The following is an 18,231-nucleotide window of genomic DNA, read 5'->3' as shown; positions in this document are numbered from 1 at the left end:
TTTTAACACTGAACCATGGCAGAATAAAAGGATTTATTTTTTAGCACAGGAATAAAGGCAGAATGTGTTTTATTAATAGCCGAAATATTTTTCACAGAGAAATAAAAGTAAAAAACGTATTTTAAAATCAACCAGAACAAAAAAGTGGTCAAGTCTGGAATCCAAAAGTTTGAAAGTTATATGTATGTAAAATTGTACGCCCACATACATACATACGTACTGTAGTAGGACCCCGGACAATTATAATTAAGGTCATATCTTCTATGCTAAAAATTTACCCTTATCATCCTGAACTTACTTTTAAAGCTATAGATACAAAACTTTGTAATAATAATTGCCCTCCTATTATCTATAATTTTGTTACTTAAAAAGTAATATTTAATAATAGTAATTTTTATTTTTTTGTATATTGCTATGTATACCGATAGTGAAAAAGCGTATATTTTTTTGCCAAATTTTGCCTGTGTAACGATACTTATCTCAAATTCTAATCAGTAGATTTACAAGATTTTTGGTATCAAAAGATTCTTCTCTTCAAAAGAAACATTTTTTTCTATGGTAAAAAATAATATTAACTTAATAAAATTACATGTTAAAAGAAAAATAAAGTTTAAAACATAGTAAGATATGACCTCAATTATAATTATCCGGGGTCCTACTGTAGTACATTACTGCGTCGACTACTTTACATCCAAAAGTTTTGGGTAACGCGATCGAATTCATGCAAAGTATCCACATTTACGTATCTTGTATTATTTTTTCGTGCTGTCAGTACGCCACATACTACATATGAGATATATAACAGGTTTGATTTCCTAATAATTTGATTTATTTCAATTTTAGCCAGAATTAAATTTCGTTAGTAATTCTGGCTGGAATTAAGAAAATCACTAATCACGATTATATTTTTCTCCAAACCCAACACCGAAGTTTAATAAATTCAAAATTATAAAAACTTTTAATCTAGTCAAAAGCCCTGTTCATTTCTAGATCGTATCAGATTACAATTGAGCACAATTTGGGTTGGTTATACTGTATATCTTATAGGGCAAAAAACACGTAGATGTGCCGTCTCAGAAATTCTCAGTCACATGATCCGTTACCTGAGATAACTTTTCAGTCCGAAGACATTCCATATTCTATAACCTCTTGAATTTTCTTATTAGTACTGAACAAATAATAAATCCTTCTGGGTACTTCCATTTGTCTTCCGGAGCAAGCCTTCATTCTTTCATGATATTTATATTGATTGATCTTTAAGCACTTTTCTAATAGCAAGATTTATAGGAAGTGATCAATCCTGATTTTTTTTCAATTGAAAGGCAAATTGACCAATGGATTAACATGAACTCAATTCTATCATATGAAGAAAGTGATACGGATAAATTTTTTATTGCAATGTAATTTATTAATGAAAAATAATATCAAAGCTATTATTACGCAGAATAAAGCACCATTTTAGCCTTAGTGTAGTAATAGGTATTGGAGAAGCAAATACAGAGGAAATGTGAATAAAAAATAATGGTTTCTAAAATAGGCCAATGCCCTAAACCATCTACCACAAATATGGTATAATTGTATAAAAGAACATATTCGCCATGAGGCAGGACAAGGCGTAAATATCATGACATTTAGGAATGACATCATAAACATTTACTTCATAACATGATTTCTTTCCCTCCTTTATCCAGATATAATTTCTTTTCTTCTCTTTTATACTTTCTAACTGTACCCTTGATTAGTGTTTTGATCCAGATAAAACCTCAAATATTTTAACGTGGGATTATGATTAAAAAAGGTTACAAATTTCGGCTTTGAGTGGACTATAATTTCGGCCAGAATTAAAATAATATTATTCCATAAATTTTTATTAATTTTGGTGGCCCCAGACTAAATTAACTGAGCCGGTATCTGGATAAAAACTGGATAAAACTGCTACAGATCAAAACTCTACCCTTTATATTTAACCCAATGACATCATTTAAGAGACCCAAAGTTCTTAATACCAATCGGAACCTTTGCAAAAAGCGCCTCTAAGATCGTGTTTCCTTCTTCTAGTGTTATTTCGTTTGGTTCCTTAGAAAATTAATAAAGTTTGGTATTATTATTTACATACATAAAATAGAACAATATCCACTAGGTTTACCATCTGATCTTTTGGTTTCGTTAGAAACTCCATTTTTATTTAAAAACATTAAAATCTCCTCGTATTCTTCGTATGGTTGTCCCTTATCAAGCCACTCTCTAAATGCAGTCCAATTAAAAGTTACTCCCAAATCTGGCCAACTAAAGAATGTTACAGTCTCCGATTCTTCAGGTAAATTTCTTAACTCTTCTTCCAGTTTTTCAAGCTTTTCTTCCCCTTGCTGGCTAGCTAGGGTTCCTAGGGTCTGAGTGTTTTTGATTCTTTCTTGTAAATTATTAACCTTATCTGATTCTTAGCGTTAAACATTATAGACGTTATAGTGTGGGTAGAGAGTTTATGAAAGATACGCAGTTCAGTAAAAATTGGCTTTTTGTTGCAGATCAGTTCTGATTTACCTTCGTCTTTATAACAGGGCAGACATCCCTATATTATCACAATATTGCCGATCATTTTGCTGATCACTTGTCCAATATTATCACATAAAAAAATACCGTTGAATTAATTTTTTCACAAATTCTACATAATAATGTATAAAATTTCGATTTTATTTATTTTATTTTATTTATTGTTAATAAATTAGTTCTTAAAATAATTCATAAAGATTTTGTCAAATATCGGACATATATTAATTTTACAATAATTGTAAACATTTATTTAATGATAACTTTCGGGTTATCAAAAATTATTCAGGTTTATTTTAACCACAAATTCTTGAATACCTAAATAGCATACTGCGAAAGTTTCAAGTTTGGCCCGAAGTTCTGTGGCTTGGCCCGAAGCTTCAAAGTCAAATTAGCAGATGATCAGCATATATGTGAATTATTGAAAATTTCAACCTAAGGCTAAATTTGGAACCACATTTTATTTTGCTACAGTACTTTTATATTTAATTATTGATAACCTAAATTATTAAACAAAACAGTTAAATATAATTTTTAGAACATTTATGGCTTGAAATAAGGCTTCAAAGTTAATGTGATATCACATTTATTATGATCGGCAAATGATCAACATGTGATATAGAGTATGTCCGCCCTGTTCGTCTTTATCGAGCAACTCTCTAAATGTAGTCCAATTAAAAGTTTCATCCAATTCTGGCCAACCAAAGTATGTTACAGTCTCCGATTTTTCAGGTAAAATTCTTAATTCTTCTTCCAGTTTTTCAAGCTTTTCTTCCCCTTGCTGGATGGCTAGGATTCTTAGGGTCTGAGTGTTTTTGATTCTTTCTTGTAAATTATTAACCTTATCTGATTCTTTAATGTTAGACATTGTAGAAGTTATAATGTGAGTAGAGAGTTTATGGCGAATTTTCAAATTTTTTTTAGCAGATCAGAATGAGCAGAATGATTAGTAATGGATTAATAGGTTAATATATATCATGATTAATGATTAATTTGATCAATTTATCTGCAGTAAATCAACTAGGATTTACCTAGCGTAAATGTCATGAAAAATCACGTGACTGTTTTTTGTCGCGTTACACCCTTCCTTGTTTCCATTTTTCATAAGTATCTGGGGACAGAGAATTTTTTTAAGGTGTGAAATCCTATTTGTCACACATTATTTGTCACACATTATTTGTCATATAGTTAATTTCTTAATTCTTAATGCCAGCCATTTCGTGACATTTTTGTGGTAGATTACAAATGTAATAATGATGTGCAAGTCACAGTCACAATTTTTTAATAGTTTAATTACAAAGCCCACAGTACATGATGAAATTTCAGTGTTAAAGATGTTCATTACAATCATAAATTTATTGCTTAAAGAGTTACAACTTAGACAATATTCCAACTTATCTTGGAAATACAACTTCACTAATTCAGGATCAAGGGAGCTGACTTCTGCAGGATCAAAATTACTTTTAACTGCAATGCATTCTTTATTAACTCTAACAAGTTTTAAAGTAAAATACCTAGTACCATAGACCTTACAGCCATATGTGCACTATAGTAAAGTTCAATTTAATCTAATACATAAAGCCCCAAACAACAAATAATATACATAAAAAAAAATTTAAATTACCACTACTTAGAAAACAAATAAGAAAAAAGTAAGATTACTATAAAAACCCTAAATAAATTCTATCGTGTGTAAAATTTAAGTAAAAGCTTTTATAAGCTAGCCATTATTTGCACTAATTTAGTCTCATCTCAGTCATTAAAACAAGAAGGAACTTTCCACACAAATTTTAAGAAAATGACGTAAAAATTTCTATTAACCATGAGGAATGTTATTTTTTTTTATATCCAAAAAGCTAATTAAATCAAAATAGTAAATTTATACAGTATCCAAAACTAAAAAAATAAATCTAATTGATGTTTAAACTATTTACCTAACTAAAGACAGATTAATCCTCTCCATAATATACTCCAGTAAATAAAGCAAAACCTTTCTTTGGCAAAATCTGCAACCTTTAAATACTCTTTAGATAGTTTTTTACATGTAAGCACTGCTCTCCACTAAAAATTATTTCTATGTTTTTTAATGTAATATATGCAAACTTACTTTAATCCAATCCTTACATGTAACTTGATATGATTAACCTTCCTAATGTTAATCAGTATATCCATAAAATTTGATTTTGATTAGTACTTTCTGCTTGAAACATTTGCCTAAAATAAATAGTCACACCTTTTTGTATATCACCTTTAAGAACATTTCACATATGCATCAAAAATTACTGTACCAAATCAAAAAATAAAACTCAAAAAAAAAGAAAAGAAAAGAAAAAAAGTAAAGGATAAAAAACACCAAATCAAAATAACTGCCAGAAAAAGCTAATTACCTTCCAAAACTTTACTAATACAAAATTCTAAAGTACAGTCACCACTGGATATAACGAACCTGCCGCTCCAAGCGTTTTGGTTTGGTATATGGTGAATTTGATATATGATATTCATATTATATACCAAACTGTTCAGTATATGAATTTTATCCAATTAAATTATAGCAGCATATACTGTAATATTTAAAGTTCGGATGATTACTTGACTTACTATAATAGATAACACTATGTTTTATTTAAAATTTATGTGTTCATCGATTTTTTAAGTATTTACCAGCTATTCAAATGAAAATTTTATCTGATACTAGCAGAAATAATTTTCTGGTAGTCCATTCTTTTATATTACTAATTAAAGTCACGTGATAGTTCGGTATACTAAATATGTAACTGATATACTTGGGCTGGCTAAAATAAGTTCGGATGCGGTATATAGTAATTGATTATGTGATTTCATTATATCCAGTGCAATTAATTATAAAAAAATCGGTTCTGTGAAACTTGGTTCAATACAACAAGTTTTCGGTACAAACAGGTTCGTTATAACCAGTGGCGACTGTATACCTTCTGTTAAAAATCCACTTTAACTCCAAAAAAAAGATTCTGCAACTTTTAAAAACTAATATTCTAGAGTGACTCCATTTCCAGTTTCATCTAGAAACTACTTCAAAGGTTTTTCTTATACAAAACTCTTCTGCAACAACAAAATATTAGAAGCTAAAATGCAATATTATGAGATTTTAAAAAATTTGACAACTGGTAGACTCTCTACTAAAAACTTAAAATTTACTAAAAAGAATAATATTAAAAGTGTTTTTTATCTTAGAATCCATTTTTTAAAGAAAAAATAAGAGCTTATTAGTTGGAATAATGAGAAAAATGAAGTTTTAATTTTATAAAATTATGTGAAAAAAGTCATAATGATCAGTAGAAAAAGTCCTTCTCTCTAACTCAAAATTACTTGTATATTAAATTTTGTAAATTTTTATTTAATATATATAAAGTTATTAGTGTTCTATATAATGGCATAAATTTTCAAAACTTTATTTTCTTTATTTTTAATATACAAAAAACATTAATTTTAAATAAAGATCCTTTTTGATAGTTCATTTTAAATATGACTTTTTTTTTAATGAAAGTATAGAAATAGTTAATAAATTTATTCTTGATTAAAGTATTATATTATATAGACGCTTTGCAGTAGAAGGAACGAAACTACTAAAAAAATTCAAATTTTCTTTTATATACTAAAAGTATTCTAAATGCTATAATTTGTTTAGATTTTATATTAACTCATTTTTTATTTTTTTTGGTAGTTTTGTCTCTTTCTACTGCAAAGCGCGCCCATATAAATATAATATTACATTTGACCTAAATTTATTTAAATTTAGACCAGAATTATAAATTTGGCCAGAATTAAGATTTAAAAATTATTAATTTTAACTGATTAAATTAATTTCAATCAAATTTAAACTTTATATATATATTATATTTTTAAAAAAAATGGATACTATAATAAAAATTTTATTATAGTATTTATAATAAAAAAATTTTGCTTCTAAAATTACATGTTATTTTCTTTATCTATTATAACTAAATATGAATTTAATGCTCTTTATAAGCCATTTTAAGCCAATTAAACTTTATTTAAAAAAGACTAAGCTTTACAAATTTCATTAAGTTTTATTGATTAATTAATTAATTATAATTTTAGTTAATAAAATTTGATAAAGATTTGTAAAAACTTGCCTTTTAAATAAAACTTGTTTAACTTGAAATAGCTTATAAAGAGCATTAGATATAACTCTTCAACTATAAATAATATCTGAAAAGTAATAGTTTACAATGTCTTTTTTATTTAGTTTTAGTTTAAACTTTAAAGATTTAGGATCATATAATCACTATAAAGATGAAAATTTAAAAATAAAAATATGCAATAGTCATAATAGGATCTTAAATATCTATGATATAACTCACAAACAATTAATAAATTATGTTTACATAAAACTTATATATAATAAAAATTTTTTTTTAGTTTTTTAACCTAAATTTTTTTTATTTTATTTTTTAAATATTTTTATTTTTATTTATATTTTTATTTTTTTTAGTTTTTTAAACTGAATTATTATATTTATTTCTTTTAGTTTTTATTAATAAACTATTTTTTATTTTTTTAAACTATTATTCAGTTTTTATATCAAATTATTTAAATAATTTTAAAAAATTTATTTATTTTTTTTAATTTTAAATCAAATTATTTATTTTTTTAAAAAAATATATTTATTTCTTTCATTTTTAATATTAAACTAAATTTTTTATTTTTTCAACTATTTTTCAGGTATTTTTTTAAAAAATTTCTTTCAGTTTTTAATAAACTGAATTTTTTATTTTTTCAACTATTTTTCAGGTTTTTATACCAAATTATTTAAATATTTTTTTTAAAAATTTCTTTCAGTTTTTAATAAACTGAATTTTTTATTTTTTTTTATTTATTTCAGTTTTTTTAAAATTTTATCAATTTTTTTATTTATTTTATTTTTCAGTTTTTTTAATTTAATAAACTGAAACTTATTAAAGTTTTTTTTGGTTTATTTTTTCAGTTTTTAATAAACCAAAACCTTTTTCAAAAATTTAAATAAAACAACTTTTTTTAAAAATAAAAACTATTTTTAATTTGTAATTCAGAAGGATAACTGAAAGTGATATTATTTTTATAATAAAATTACAGTTTCTTGTAAAAATGTTAAATTTTTAGAAATATTAATACCAGACTTAGATAATTAGACTCAATTTTATTAAAGAAACATATTTATATTTCTTTTTCTTATTATTTTATTTTTTTTTAAAAATACTAAATTTAAATGAATTAAACAGGTAATAAATAAAAATAAGTTGAGGTGTATATAAAGTAATACTTCTAACAAATCGATCTGATTAGATTGGTGATACAGTATAACCTAAATTAATTATAAAAAATAAACCATTTTTTGTAAATATCTCATAATTTAGCAATCCAATTTTAATAAACTTTTTTTTTATTTTGATCAGCCTAATATGATCTACAAAACAAAAAAAATAATCATTAAAATCCAATCACTAAATTACGAGATAAAATTTTTCAGATTTAGATCAGATCAGATTCAGATCAAATTACTAAAATCCTGATCTGATCTGAAGTACTAATATAAAGATATATATATTTGTTTATTTTTAAACTTTCTTTCTTTTTTTGTAGCTAAGGATAACAGATTTTCTTAAATAGCTAAATTTAAATATTAAGGTAAAGCAAAATATTTATAATATTTTTTTAAAATTAAGAATATCTCTAATTTTTATTTTATTTTTTATAGGTATTTTTGGATAACAAAACTTTAGATTATTTGGAATAAATAAATAAAATAATAATATTTTTTTTATTGTAATTTAATTTAAATAATTTAATAAAATAAATTATATTACATTTATTAAATATATTATATTTATTAATAAATAACTGAAAGTTTAACTAAAATTTAAGTTTGTGTAATATTACTATGAAAAAAAAATTGTGTAGAATTAATAGTAAATATATACCTTTATAAGTTAGATAAGAGATGTTTAGAATCCTATCACAGTATTAATTGACTTCAGGTTATAAAACTATAAAATGATGGTGTTTAAACTACTTATTAGAAGATTTACCAATTAAATAGTATTTTATAACTAGATTTTTTAATAAAAAAAAAGCGTAAAAAATTTTAAACTGTGACCATAAATATTTCTGATTCTATTACTACTTTAATGTTTTACTCTATTAATTCTATCTTATTACTTATAGCATCCATTGGATGCAAAGTATTTAAGATTGTTTAGGAATAAGAAAAAAAAATATTATAAAGCATAAACAGTTGTAAATAAAGTTATCAGTATAAATACTAGTTTTATAGAAAATAATATTAGTGTTTAGAAGAGATACTTCTCCTCTAATTTAATAAAAACTATAATTAACTACTAAAAAATAAATCATGATAGAAACAAAACTAAGATATAAATCATGATATTTTACCAAAAAATACTAATAAAAAGTTAAATAAGAAGTATAAGAGTAAAAAATCAGGCATCAATCACCACATAAAAAATTTTTATCTGAATATTTCCATTATTTCTTCGTATCTTCCGTAAAAATTCTGTGAAAATGATACATTCACAGAAAAAACATGGAAAGATAAAACATGGATCAGATTTTTTACAGTGTCAGTCACTAATCAGTCACTAATCAGATAGCTGATTGGTGATTAATTGATACCTGATTTTTCACTTTTTGACTTGTGATATCTAAAAATAATAAAAATAAGGTTAGTAAAAAAAAATGACCATTTTAGTAAAAATTAAATCAATGTTAATAATAAGGTTGCTTGCCGAAACCTAGGGGTTTAGGTAAGATGGCGTTTCGCCGAAAAGTGAAATTCTGCTGAAACTATATTAAAGTTATATTAAAAAACTGGCGAAACTTTGGAGAAAGGCGAAACTGCCGAAACTTATTATAAATGCCGAAACTGCCAAAACTCTGCTGAAACTATAATAAATCTATAGTAAAATTTTGATGAAACTAATCGTAGGATTTTGAAGAGGTTTAGACAAGCAACCTTAGTTAATAAGGAGGTTGTATTAATTTAATGTTCAAAAATATAGACTACTAGGTCTTTTTAAAATGTATAGGGAGATTTTATTGTTAATTTTATTTTTCTTTATTTATAATAGTTTTACTTTAAATTTTTATTGTTTCACTTCTTTTGTTTTTTTTTTAATTTTAAATTTTGTCTTGTATTCACAGTGAATTTTGTATAAACACTTATAGGTATTGACTGAGAAAAGAGAACTTCTCTAAAAAAGAGATGCTTTATGCAATTACCTTACTTTCTAAGCCAAAATTTCCATTTAATAGTATATATGATATGAAATTTTTACTATAAAATGACAAGTAATTTAATATTTAATAAATTAAGGTATCAGATATATAGCTTACTCAGAATTTGCAATCATTGTTATTATCTTAATATATTAAATGTATTGAAGACAAAAAAAAAAGTAATTTCATACAATTAATCTATTATTCTTTTAAAATAAATCTTTAAGTTTAAAGATATATCAGGATCTACTTACTTATAATGAAGGTTACTGTAAAAAATTGGCCCTTAACTAATTAATTAAAAAGAAAAAAAATCATAATAATGTAATATAAAATTTTCTTTAATAGTAAAATCTGCAAAGAATTTTATATATAATTTTTACTTTAAACCTAAAGGTGACCTATCTTATAAGTAAGCAGATCCTGATACACCTTATTTTTTGAAAATTATTAACCAATTTAACCAAATTTATTAAATATACTGTAATTTTTTTGGCTATTATAAGGATAATTAATAAATAATAATAATAAAATCTGTTTATATCAGAGATATTAAACTGATTTTTTTAATAGTAATTACTATAATAGTTTTTTTTTTATAAAAAAATTTAATATTAATATAATTTTTTTTTTGCTGATTAAACTTTTTCATTTATTTTTCATTTATTTTTATTTTTATTACTATATTTGACTTTTTAAATATATTTATTTTTTGATTCTTAATATATGACAATTTTTTATCTTTTAATATAATTTTTAATTTTTAACCTTAAAGTATATTATTTATAATTAAATTTAAATTTTAAACTAAAATTAAGTCAAATTACATTACATAAGTACTAATAAAATTTATCAATAATCACGTGATTCTACGGTCACGTGAGATACGATATTCATCAAAACAAAAGTTTATTATTTTTATTAATAAATAAATGATTTTATTAATATAATGTAAAATTACAAAGTAAAAAAACCACTCAAAATTTGATAAATTTGGGCGAAATTAAGAAAAATTAGAAAAATTAATTCCGGTCAAGAATTCAAATCGGGATTCAATAAGACCACATAAATAATTATTTTGTACCAAATTTATAAAGTTTGTGTAATTTCACACAATTATCCTATTATTCTTTTGAAACAGAAATATTTAAGTTTAAGGGACGCACCCTTTTTTTATTTTTTGAACCAATTTAACCAAATATATTAAAATATACTGTAATTTTTTTGGTCATTACGGGGTATTGGAATTACTCCGTTAATAATAATAATAATAATAATAAATATCATAATAATATAATAATAATAATTAAAATGATAAAAACCCGTTCGTAATCGGAGATAACCGATTTTTTTTTAAAATGTAATTACTATAATAATAATAAAAGGACCGTCGGAATATTTTCGCCTTTTAAAAACATTTCTAAAAAAAAAAAAATTTTTGATGTCAGAGTAAAAAAAAAAAATTGGGTTATGTAATTTAATGGAATCTTTTGACAAAAAATTCGGCTTTTTCGTACGGGATGTGAAATCTCATGGGATGCACCTTTTGTTTATCCAAAAAGAAACAAGTCAAAGAAAATATAATTTCATATATATTACTAATTGCATATTAAATGGGAATTTTCCAAATTTCTAAGTGCATATAAAAATGTTTCTTTACGATTGGATTCGGAAAAAATTCCGGAAATGAAATACATTCACACATTTTTTTATTTTTTTTTGAAAATAGCTAATTGTAACATGTAACGGAACATCATTTTTTAAGTAAAAGTTATCATTGGTATCAAAAAATTCATTCTATAATTTACGATTTTTACGGTAAATTATATTCTTTATCAATATAAAATCGATAAGCATAACCTAAAATATTTATATTTATATTTATTTATTTATTTATTAGCAATCATTTACTTAATAATTACAGTTGATTCTGACTAAAATTAGTTAAGTTGAATTGAAACGAATCATTTTTCACGAGATTATGACAAATAAAATAAAAGAGTACTAATATGAAACTCAAACTCAGCCAAATTTTTATGTGGTTTAAATTTAAAGTTTATAGAGTTAAATAGATTTATTCCTTAAATATCTCTATAAAAAAGAAAAAATGGGGGAGATAAAAAAAGAACTTGCATGTGACAATTTTTTTTATTATGAACTCCGAATTTATGTGTATGATGCCACAGTACTGATTAACTAAATATATATTATTACAACCTGTGTTGATCTACGGACATAACCCTCCATATTAAAACAATTATCAAAGGACGGAATTCGTTCTAATAAAACGGTAAAAAAAAAAGTATGTGGCGTTAAAATATTCAACCACATTATGCATAAAATATCTGCCGGTTAATAATCTGCTGATTCATTTTATGTATGACCTTGCAGTTGAGACATTCGTTGTTCATGGAATCAAAGTAGTAAAGATGCAATGAATTTGAAAAAATCGATCGAATGCATCTTCTTTTTATTGTAAAATATGTAAAATACATTTGATTAAACCCCAATTTATAATTAAGATAATTGAATTCATTATTTTTAATAATAATAAAATATCTGCTATCTAATATCTAATATATCTAATATCTACTACAGTACTATCATGCTGTCTCATCTGTCTGCTGTATGATTTTCATGCTGGGAAAATTTTTACCGTAAAATTGTAAAACCATCGAAGATAACCCCACGAAAAGATTTGTCATTGATTAATCCTTATATGAATTTTATATGAATTACGCGTCTACTATATAATTTTTACCAGATAATACCATCAGAATACCCGGAATAAACACAAAAGTCATACAACTTAATACGTTCATTACATTCATTCACTCTTTTAGTCAGAAAATCAAAGTTAATATGCAATAAATAAATAATATCGATGCATATTCATGTGGTATAAAGTGTATATAAAAAGTAATTGAAACACGCTGCGGACAAAAAAAAACAAGTTTATTTGATTTTTGCATTATCAATGTTTATTATCATTTATCAAAATCTATTAAATTTAGTGATTTACATAAAGTAACATAAATAAAACAAGAATCTAAAAAAACGAGATCCAATAGATCCTATTTAAAATGTTTCTCTCTCTCTCTCTCCTGAATGAAATCAAACTTAGCCTCCTTAAAAAAAAAACAGACTTACAAATTTTCTATTTTTGTCATTTTGTGTTGTTTTGTGTTACTTTTTTTTTCTTTTTACCCATCGAATTCTATTCTTCTACGTTTTAAAAGGTCGATTGTCATTAAAAAATAAATGTTTGGGGATGAATTATGTATTCGTTATGTATTCGTTAGTGATATTCTGAATTTGGACGACGAGAGAGTAAACTGGTCTGGTGAGATGACTTAATCAACCTAACAAATAAGGTAATCATTTAAACACAGCCGGGTTGAAAGATTTGTTGGTTACCTCAATTAATTTCTTTTATTAGTCAATAATAGCATTTATATATATTCCCTACACCCGATACACATATATATTATTATTTTAAAGTTATTTTAATTACAATTACATTTGAATATTTTTGGAAGGAATCATCGTAAAAAGTCTTTAAACTTTCAAAGTTAAATTCCCTTGAGAATCCGTAATCACGAAAAAGGGTTTCTGTCATATAGAAAATGGTGTAGTGATTTTTCTGTTTCATTTGTTTCATCATTTATAAATATTTGAACTAAAAAAAAAAATATGTACTATATGTAATACTTTTTAATATATATTAGTATATATCCAAAAAAATATGTACTATATATATTAGTATATATTCTATATAAATAATAATTTAAATATGTAAATATGGTTGGTTTTTTTATTTTGTGTTCTTCATATGGTTATTTATTTTTCTCTTCAGATATAAATACGTCCGTTCATATCGTCAGTATCCCCAACCCTTTTTTATTTTTTTTCAAAAAAAAAAAAAAAAAAATACGAAAAAAAATACGAAATTTTTATCATAATTCAAATATCATTTATTATATTTTTAACAAAAAAATAAAAAATAAAATATGGCACCAAAAACTTCTGCTACACCTTTTGAAGAATTTATTCCTTGGGCTATTAGACCTTTGGCAAAAAGAATATTTCGTCCTAATAGTCCCAATAATAAAAATAATAAATCTCATGTAACAAGAGAAGCTTTCTTAGCAAGTAATCCATTCATAAAATTCTTTTCACCGAAAAAAGAATCATCATTTAATTTTAATAATAATAATTTTAATGATGAAGAAGATGTTACAAAAAAAGAATTTTATAAATTTTCAAAACTTGAAGATATTTCAATTGAATATCTTTTATTAATTTGTAAAGATTTTACACCTTATGAACTTTTCGCTCTCGCTGGAACTTGTAAACGGTTACGAGAATTACTTATGTCCGACGATCCTTCGGTTCAATCCATATGGCGTAATTCAAGACATCAACATATGCGTTATCTTCAATTACCTCCTCCTTATCTTTTAACTGAACAAGAATATATTGGTTTAACAATGATGGAAAGAGGTTGTCAATTTTGCGGTGAAAGAAAAAATTGGGTACGCGTATATTGGAAATTTCAAGTTCGTTCTTGTTATGAATGTTATAAACCAAGATTCTTAAGGTAAATTTTTTTATTATATGTTTATTTTATTTTTTTTTATTTTTTCGAAAAAAAAACAAATATCTCATTCTTTTCTCTTCCAATTACAGAAATACTAGAAACGCCAAACAAAATAAGAATAATACCCCTGAAACTGAAGTCTATTTAACCGACATAAAAAATCGGGAAGCTGATGACCGTAAACAATTACGAGAAACGATCGCTCATAGGAAACAAAAATTATTTGAAATTTTACAAGATTTAGAATCTGAAACTGTTGAAGAAGATGGTTGCGAGAATATTCGTTTATTATTCAAATATGATTCAAAATTATTAAAACAGTGTCCCTCGTACAACGCAGAGTGGCGTTTATATGATCAACCATTCACAAGAAAGGACGAATCAAATTTAAGAAAATTAATGGAAAATGAATATAGAGTTTTAGTAGAAAAATTATATATGGATGCAGCTCACGTATTACAATAATAATTTTACAATAATTTTTTTACAATAGGGTTACTGTAATTACAATAGAAAAAAAAAATTTTTTTTTTAAATGTAAATTGTAAAGTAGTCTAAAAAAAAAAAAAACTAATTGTACAAAATTTTTCTCATTTACACTTAACTATATATTTTCCATTTATATTATTTAAAACAAAAAAAAATAAAATAAAAAAGTATATATTAATATTTCTAATCTTAAAAAATTTGATTGTATGTTTTATTTATGTCATTTGGTGTAATTATTGTAACTTATTGTAACGCCCGAAAGGAACGCCGAAGATAAAAACTAAAAAAAATAAAAAAAATAGTTCCTAAATATTATCCTATAAAATCTCATCAATTTATCAATTATCAATTATCAATTATCAATTATTAATTATCATTTCCAATCGCGTGAGAAGAGAATATTAAAAATATTAAAAATATTAAAAAAGATTAAAAAAATATTAAAAAGATTAACATATCGAACAATATCGACATATCCGCTCTAAAAAAGTGACAACCCGTGATTGTTTGGTGTTTACGCGAAAAACTTAATACGTTTCATCGCAGGTTTATTTACAATTTCTTCTATAAAAGTTCAAGTTCTCTACGTCATGTTCATCTTTTAAAAAAAGTTTCACGTAACACGTTATAGTTTCTCTTTCATATATTTATACAACAAAGACGAGTCTCTAAAATTTAGAATTCACGAAGAATTTTTAGAAGGTGCCAGATTTTTAATTTTTTTGAGATTAAGGAATAGGGTTATTTTTTTTTTATTTCCCTTTTTTAAAAGATCTCCCTCCCCCTTATCATTGAGTCATTGAGAATTAAAATAATTGTAAAAAAATGTAATATTGTTCAATTCTTTTTCTTTTTCTTTCTTTCTTTTATTTTCAAAAAAGAAACAAGGGTTATCATAACAAACAACAAACATTCCCTGCAAACTGCAATATCTACAAATATCTGCAATATCTAACAATATTATCATGGCAGTTCGCCATTTGTCAATAAAAACGAAAAAAGGTCGTCTTCTTTTTTATGAGTTACATAAAAAGTAAACAAATAATGCAAATCTATATTAAGATATTTTTTTTTTTTCTTTTGATGTACTAACAAAGAAATTATAATCATAAGAAAGTAATAATTTAGAATCTTTCTTTATATAGTAATTTGCTTCTATAAAAAATTCATTGTCAGATTGATCGGCGGTTGTAATTTTTGTCGTCTTCTCTAAAATAAGGAAGGTCATTTACCAAATAATATTTTCGGATTGTAGTTTCCGGGAAATTCTCTCGGTGAAAAAATTATAATATATACAAAATTATTGTTTTGAATAAAAATTATTTCTAGAATAAAATTCGGCCGATGTTATTCTTAGAATTCTTAACGATGTATTTTTATCTTTTGAATGATAAAATTTTAGTCATAGAGTCATAGTATGATAGGACTCGTTTGTGGGATGCGTTATCCCTCTTTTCAGTTTATGTTCGATTTTTTTTTGAGTCAAAAATTTGATCAATATTGAAATATTGAAATAATTTAAATATTTTTGTTATCTTTTGTATCAAATTAATGAATAAACTACAAAGTTACGAAAATTTAATAATTTAATTTATTATTGTAAGTTTATCGATGCAAAGAATTTGATTTTTTTTTGTTATTTTTTTTTTTGCTGTAATTAGCAATTATCGTCTCAAAATTTTAATAAATCAATAACGAGAAAAGTTCTTTAACACAACAGTTACGACGACAGGATAATGCATAACGTTATTGTTGATCTGAAAGAGCAATTACAACTACTACAACTAAAACTGCAACAGCAAAAATTGCAGCAGTAACGACTGCAGCAACAACTACAGAAACGACGACGACTGCTGCTGCAACAACTGCAGCAAAACAACAGAAACGTCGGCGACTGCTGCTGTAACAACTGCAGCAAAACAATTGAAGCACCGGCAACTGTTGCAGCAACAACTGCAGCAATAACGATAGAAGCGACGGCAGCTGCTGCTGCAACAACTGCAGCAACAAGTTTTTATATATGGACCGGATTTATAACGTTGTATAATAAAGAACTATTAAAATTATACGTCTAGTATTCTAGTTTAACAAGATGAAATAAATGGATTTATGGACATTTTATAATCAGATATATGTCATTATCAAAAACTTTGCAAGAAAATTTATCTAACGAGTTAAAAGATATGAGATTCCTAAATACGTGGTTTGATGGTCTGAATTTTCATCGAAGGTACAGTACATGTATGTAATTTAATTTCATTTATGTTTATTAAAAATAAAGTAAGCAAATAATCAATCTCCAATTCAAGAAATACAATTGACTTCAACTAAAATTTAATTGTATTTTATGTATTTAAATTAAAATTTCCGTGGGTATAGATAATAGTTGCCGCAGTTGCCATCTCCTGATTCTTTGATTGTTTCTACAACATTCTAAACAAAATGAAGAAAAAGAAAATTTATTTAATAAATAAATTGCGAGACGAACTCCTTATCTAAGATATTAAGAACTTAGTAGGTTAACGAGTACCACCGGGAACATATATTTCGTCCTTGATTTTGTTTCATTATAGGGAACCTGAGGACGATCTAATGGAATCCATTGAAAACCGTAAAGTTTGCTCACATGTCAAAAAAATGTCAAGAGATGTATGTATTTTTGAATTATAAAGTTGGATTTATTAAAAAAGATTAGGATAAGGCCACTATAGGATAAGGTCACTACATTTCTATTGGCAATAAGACAAGTACTAATTTATAACAAAACTTCTGTAAAATTTTTTACGTTAAGAGTTTGCATAGTTCACTTCCACAAAGGGAGCATCAAAGAAAGTATTAAAGACACAAAAGGAGTATTAGACCTTCACAAGTTCACCGCCGTGAAAAGAGTATACCATGAAGGGAAGGTCAAACATAATATTAATAATATCGTACGTATTTAATACTTTGCATATTCTCAAAATAAAATTGACAAGAAAAATTCAATCAAGTAATAGTTATGAAAAGAAATGAATATTTATATTTTTTTAAAAAAATTTTAACAGATACGATCTGACATCGTCGAGAATCATGGGCTATTGTGTGGCTTTCCTAAGATTTAATTATTAAACTAGTATTTTTTTAAAAACATATTCATTTAGCTAATTAGTAAATTTGGTTGGCCAATCCGTTGATCCGTTGATAGCGCGCGTGAAACGCAATTTCATGGAATAGCCGACTAAGTTGTCGACTTGACCTAATCGGCTGTAAATTCGGAACATATCCAAAAGCTAAAATGTTCCGGACTTTATAACAAAGTACGACAATGGAAAAAATTTTTTTTG

General features: G+C 24.8%; 3 protein-coding genes across 3 annotated transcripts; 2 read left to right on the top strand and 1 right to left on the bottom strand.

Annotated features, from left to right (window-relative positions):
* Nucleotides 1-2,108: 2,108 nt before the first annotated feature.
* Nucleotides 2,109-3,415, bottom strand: OCT59_005761 (uncharacterized protein; the record flags this gene model as incomplete). Its single annotated transcript, XM_066140819.1, has 2 exons — nucleotides 2,109-2,406; nucleotides 3,159-3,415. The coding sequence occupies 2 exons, from the start codon at nucleotides 3,413-3,415 to the stop codon at nucleotides 2,109-2,111; spliced, it is 555 nt and encodes a 184-aa protein (XP_065997667.1).
* Nucleotides 3,416-13,425: 10,010 nt separating this feature from the next.
* Nucleotides 13,426-15,099, top strand: OCT59_005760 (uncharacterized protein). Its single transcript, XM_025318498.2, has 2 exons — nucleotides 13,426-14,419; nucleotides 14,509-15,099. The coding sequence occupies exons 1-2, from the start codon at nucleotides 13,830-13,832 to the stop codon at nucleotides 14,882-14,884; spliced, it is 966 nt and encodes a 321-aa protein (XP_025175918.1). The 5' UTR covers nucleotides 13,426-13,829; the 3' UTR covers nucleotides 14,885-15,099.
* A 1,153-nt stretch (nucleotides 15,100-16,252) lies between these two features.
* OCT59_005759 (uncharacterized protein) lies at nucleotides 16,253-17,747 on the top strand (the record flags this gene model as incomplete). The annotated part of the gene is made up of 4 exons (XM_066140818.1): nucleotides 16,253-16,323; nucleotides 16,824-16,946; nucleotides 17,482-17,557; nucleotides 17,700-17,747. The coding sequence occupies 4 exons, from the start codon at nucleotides 16,253-16,255 to the stop codon at nucleotides 17,745-17,747; spliced, it is 318 nt and encodes a 105-aa protein (XP_065997666.1).
* Between the last annotated feature and the right edge of the window lie 484 nt (nucleotides 17,748-18,231).

This window comes from Rhizophagus irregularis, chromosome 14, assembly GCF_026210795.1.
Source record: "Rhizophagus irregularis chromosome 14, complete sequence".
NCBI lineage: Eukaryota > Fungi > Glomeromycota > Glomeromycetes > Glomerales > Glomeraceae > Rhizophagus > Rhizophagus irregularis.
Note: the sequence above shows the minus strand (reverse complement) of the source record. Positions and strands in the feature narration are given on the sequence as shown.

Bases quoted from the DNA above. Each gene is read 5' to 3' on its own strand.
- OCT59_005760 (XM_025318498.2), top strand. From the start codon at position 13,830: ATGGCACCAAAAACTTCTGCTACACCTTTTGAAGAATTTATTCCTTGG. The intron at 14,420-14,508 runs GTAAATTTTTTT...TTCCAATTACAG, and splicing joins TATAAACCAAGATTCTTAAG to AAATACTAGAAACGCCAAAC.